The sequence below is a fragment of the Drosophila hydei genome, unplaced genomic scaffold (genome assembly GCF_003285905.1).
Source record: "Drosophila hydei strain 15085-1641.00,03,60 unplaced genomic scaffold, DhydRS2 tig00000250-arrow-arrow-pilon, whole genome shotgun sequence".
Classification (NCBI taxonomy): Eukaryota; Metazoa; Arthropoda; class Insecta; order Diptera; family Drosophilidae; genus Drosophila; species Drosophila hydei.
The window spans coordinates 188534-193330 of record NW_022045696.1 but is presented as its reverse complement, the minus strand read 5'-3'; the positions used below and the strand labels follow the sequence as shown (position 1 = coordinate 193330).

The 4797-nt window shown below is 39.7% G+C and overlaps 1 protein-coding gene across 2 annotated transcripts; it reads right to left on the bottom strand.

Annotated features, from left to right (window-relative positions):
• Positions 1-2103: 2103 nt before the first annotated feature.
• LOC111596588 (obg-like ATPase 1) lies at positions 2104-4569 on the bottom strand. 2 transcript variants are annotated; one of them, XM_023310867.2, is made up of 6 exons: positions 4468-4567; positions 4370-4399; positions 4053-4244; positions 3491-3551; positions 3027-3408; positions 2104-2967 (listed from the first exon to the last, which is right to left on the bottom strand). In XM_023310867.2, exons 3-6 carry the CDS (start codon positions 4231-4233, stop codon positions 2398-2400), a joined length of 1194 nt encoding a protein of 397 aa, XP_023166635.2. In that variant the 5' UTR covers positions 4234-4244; positions 4370-4399; positions 4468-4567; the 3' UTR covers positions 2104-2397. The 2 variants fall into 2 exon arrangements, with proteins under 2 accessions (XP_023166635.2, XP_023166634.2); XM_023310866.2 differs by having other exon boundaries at positions 4370-4569.
• Between the last annotated feature and the right edge of the window lie 228 nt (positions 4570-4797).

Genomic DNA, 4797 nt, shown 5'->3' with positions numbered 1-4797 from the left:
TCAACAGCTAATTAGGGATCCGTGACAGCGCCATGGCAGAGACAATCCCAGCCAGCAACAGCACGAGCTCCCTCATTGAATTAGCAACACGAATTTTCATTCTTTCAGGTCAGCAATTCCGTTAGGCTTTGATAAACGACCTTTGATAGACCGCGTCAGCGAATTTTCCTATGCGATCCCAACTAACTGACCTAACTCAGACATCGGGCCATTATATACCAGGGCTCTCGATATCGAACTGTTAATAAATGTCAAGATATCCTATATAAAGCAAGCAGATATGGTCCACTACAAGATACATCTTAGTGCACGTCGATCAGTATAGTATAGCTTAGTATAGATTAGTAGAGTCTATGTTATATCATATCATTGGAGTTTGAACAAGAAGTTATATATGTTTTTATAGTGAGTTTTTTCTGAGAAAATTACACGAAATTTTAAGTATATATATATTATATGAGGTATATATATTTAAATGCAATCCATATTAACTAATGTTTAATAGCTGGAAACTTGAAACTATAAACTGATTTTCTCAATTCAATTGGAAACAAAATTTTTCCTTTTGAAGGCATAACAAATGGAAAAGGAACGGCATAATCGATATATCTATATCTTGCTGAGTTTTAGGCGGAACTCTATCCAAAATTCCAAGAGCTTCTCTTGAGTTGGATACTATACATTCATACCTACTGGATCCGAAAAACTATATGTTCCTAAGCTACGGAGCTAAAATCGCCATATACAATAAATGCTCTAAGTATAGCTTTAAGTTATATGGTCCGCTCATTGGATCGGAAATATTGATTTCGGAATACGCTTAACTGAATGAGTATTCTGCAGTCGATTTCACTCCGTTGTATGATTCTTAATATTTTTCTTCTTGCCAACTTTAAAATGTATTTGAATTCGATTTTTACTGCAGCCCAACCTTAAATAAGAATATTCTGTTTGTATTCCAATAAAAACTACAAAAATTTATTAATACACATTAAAATGAGGGACTACAAAACAAAACTTTAGATATATTTAATTGTTAAATTATTTGTGGGAGTGCTTTTCAAAAGGGAAAATCGTTGCATACTTTTAGGCAGTTAATTCAAAAGGATATGGTTTTTTAAACGTATGTCATTAGGAAACTGTTCTCCATAACATTAACCATTAGGCAATGTAATATAGAAATCCGCACAGCCAGTCAGGCATCGAATTTTATTTGAATATAAAACATCGGCTCAAAATTAGACAAAAAGTGGCCGCAGTCAGTTAACTTTTAAGTTGGCCTTTTAGATATTGGCCGTTTTACTCAATAAGCACTGTTTAAGCGCTGTTATACAGTTTATACTGTAACATCGTTGCTAACAAATGTATTCCAAGTCAGTTACGTGTATAACATGCATTCTAAAAAGAAACGGCTAGCTACTACTACAGAACAAGTATACGAAATAAAAGACTGTAAAAAGTTTTTTGTTTTTGGATCCTTTAATTTTTATTAACAATGCTGATCGCAAACGATAACATAACATAACATAACGGTGCCAAAATGAGTAGCTTATCGATAAGTCTTAGATATGAGTATTGTATTATAATAGTTATATAGAATGAATAGTTATATGGAATTATGCTACATAATAAAATTTGATTTTGAGATCTCAATCTGTTTATATATAAGCGGTCAATCTGTGTGGCTTATATATAAGCAGTACTTTCAGGCTTGGGCTTCGTGAGTTTCATAACAACATTATGTTAATCCAATACTTAGAATTTAAATGTTATATGTCAATTATAGGCTTTAGTTGTTAACAATTATTATCACAATCTGTGAGGCTTAAAGATGTTACACAAACATTTGCTATATTGGTACTTACAATGATTGAAGCAAATAAAAATTTACTTCAAATTGGTTACCTTAAATATGCGATAGCTATCTGCTCTCCGCAATGTCACCAATAGAAGTTTTTACTCACTTGGCACTGCTCGAAAATTCAATTTCTTCTATATTTAGGCAATATAACCGCCAACAACTACGAAATATGTATATATCAACATTTAATAATGAAATAAAAACTAAATTTGTTTTCATAAAAAGGCTGCGCTATAAATCATGTGTATTATACATTTTTAATTTTATATAATTTGAGTAATTGCCCTTGTGAGGAATCGATTACATATGCAAGCTTCGTAGACTTGGGGAGAAATACCCAACCCTTTGGACCTAGATCAAATTTACCAATAATAATCACAAGTGTTTGAGTCATAAAAAAAAAAAACAAATGCATTTTTACTTGGGAGCGTGTGGAAGCAAAGCATTTGGCATCAGGCAAATTAAAACAGTTGTGAATATAGAATTAAATTCATGTACATGATGGTCAGCATGACAATGTAGGTGGCGAAGCAGCATCATTTCTTCTTAGCATCCTTTAGACCAGCTCCGGCGTTAAATTTGAAGAAAATGATATCGCCATCTTCGACCGTATAGTTGCGTCCCTGTTGGCGGTATTTTCCAGCCGCCTTGGCGGCTACCTCACTGCCCTCGGCTTTGAAATCCTCAAAGTGCATCACCTCGGCCATAATGAATCCCTTCTCGAAATCAGTGTGAATACGGCCTGCTGCCTGTGGCGCCTTTGTGCCCTTCTGTATTGTCCAGGCCTTGACCTCGTCGGGGCCGGCAGTGAAGAAGTATTCCAGCTGGAGGGCCTTATACCCAGTTATAATGATCTTGTCGAGCTGACTCTTGCATTTAGTCTCGTCCTCGTAACCTTTGCGTTCGAGCTCATCCTTCTCGCTAAGCTGCTGCTCGAATGCGCCAGAAAAGGGAATAAGTAGAGCGCCCGGATCGTTCTTGTCAATCCATTCCTTAATCTTGGGCAGCCATTTGTTCTTCTTGCGGATGAAGTCCTTGTCGGAAAGATTGACCAGATAGATGACTGGCTTGGAGGTCAGGAACAGATACTTGTTCAACGTTTCGATCTTTGAGAGGAGAGGAAATATGAGAAGCATGAAATCAGATAGAAATGTTGGTTACCTACATCGTGGGCATTCCAGTCCTCAAAGCGCAACTGACGCTTCTGATCCATCAAGATGTCCTTGATCTTCAACATGGACTCATATTCGGGCTTTAGCTTCTTGTCGCCGCCACGGGCCACAACCTTTTCCAACTTATCCAGATTCTGCAACAGTTTCTCCTCATCCTTCAGACGAAGCTCCTCGGCAATTATGCCCAAATCGCGCACGGGATCCACTTCGCCCTCCACATGCGTTACATCTGGATCCTCGAAGGCGCGGCACAAATGGAAAATGGCATCGCAGGCACTGATGTGCGAAAGAAAGTCATTACCCAAGCCCTGCCCCTCGGCGGCACCCTTGACCAGCCCCGCGATGTCCACCACATTCAGATAAGCGGGCACAACGCTACAACCAAAGAGAAAAGATATATATTTGATCAAATGGCTCCAGCCACTCTTATTTGACACTCAATATATGCCACACTCACCTGGCCGGCTTGTGGAAATCCACGAGGTAGTCAAAACGATCATCGGGCACGGGCACGCGACGTATGGGTAAGGCAAGACGAGCGAGCGATACATAGAGAGCAAGAGAGACAGAACGAGAAGGAAAGGGAGAGAGCATGTTAGCTGGCTTTTATTGTAATTGGGAGTTTGGGGCGGGCATTCAATGCCAGGCACTGCCCTGGCCACATTGCCAATCATTGCAATTTTCTATAATTTTTATAAAATCACCAAAACCCGCGAGCACTCAAAATGAAGTCGCTCAAATTAAATGGGCTGCGCGTAATTTGCATACGAAGCAGCTGCTGGCTGGCTGACTGGCTGGCTGTGGAATCTTAGCCTGCAACTAGATCTGGCAAATTGCCGAGATTGGGACACGCCCCCGCGACGGCAGCCAACTTAGAAGCGACTCATGGAAGCTGCGGCAAGGCAATCGATCGAACGCAACAGAACAAAAAAAAAATAACATTGATTACAATTATTTGGAGGCAACGCAAATTGCGACTGCAATGGCCAGCGGCAGCTCATGGTAATTGGAATACTTATTCTCATTGGGCTTAATGGTGCAGAAGGGGAAATTCTCGGCTGGCGCGGCGCTCTGGGTCAGCACATTAAAGAACGTCGACTTTCCTACGTTGGGCACGCCGACGATGCCAATGCGCAGGTTAGTGCCAATGCGTCCGATCAGCGGCTTGCGTTCAGGTTCATCGTGCTTCTTAGGTGGCATATTGACTGTTGCTACAAAATATATATATGTATATATATAGATATATATTTGTATATGTATTTATGGCTTTTATTATTTTTGGCCACAACAGCATTCGACCTAACCTCAACGTCGCTTGCTTGCTGTTTACACTTACTTCAAATCCGTGCGCTGTTCTTCGCCCTGACTGCAAAGTTACTTCAAAATTATAAAATGATATTCAGTTAATACAAATGCTTCTGCAATATTATTTACATTAATCTCTGCTGCCGGTCAAAATAAACTAAAGTTGCTGCACGGCTGCTGATTCCGTCCACCTCGTTGAAGCAAAGAGTAAGAGAGAGAGAGAGAGAGAGAGGGTGAGCGATTGAGTGAACAGCTGTCAACCACACAGCGATGTCTGAAGTTATGGTAAATGCCATTTGCACTTCTATCACACATAGCATTCAGCTTTGTGTTATTTGCATTGCTTTTAGTTTACGCTGTAGGCAATGGATGGCGCTAACGAGCGCGCATTTCAAAAACAAATTTTAATTTTGAAATTAACGTTTCTCCGTAGAGTTCGATTATGTTACCTAACCCACT

What these genes read in the sequence shown, in the direction of transcription:
- LOC111596588 (XM_023310866.2), bottom strand. Translation starts at nt 4,233, where the DNA reads ATGCCACCTAAGAAGCACGATGAACCTGAACGCAAGCCGCTGATCGGA. An exon ending in CACCATTAAGCCCAATGAGA is followed by an intron (nt 3,552 to 4,052) that starts ATAAGTATTCCA and finishes CCTTACCCATAC; the next exon opens with GTCGCGTGCCCGTGCCCGAT. An exon ending in GATTTCCACAAGCCGGCCAG is followed by an intron (nt 3,409 to 3,490) that starts GTGAGTGTGGCA and finishes CTTTGGTTGTAG; the next exon opens with CGTTGTGCCCGCTTATCTGA.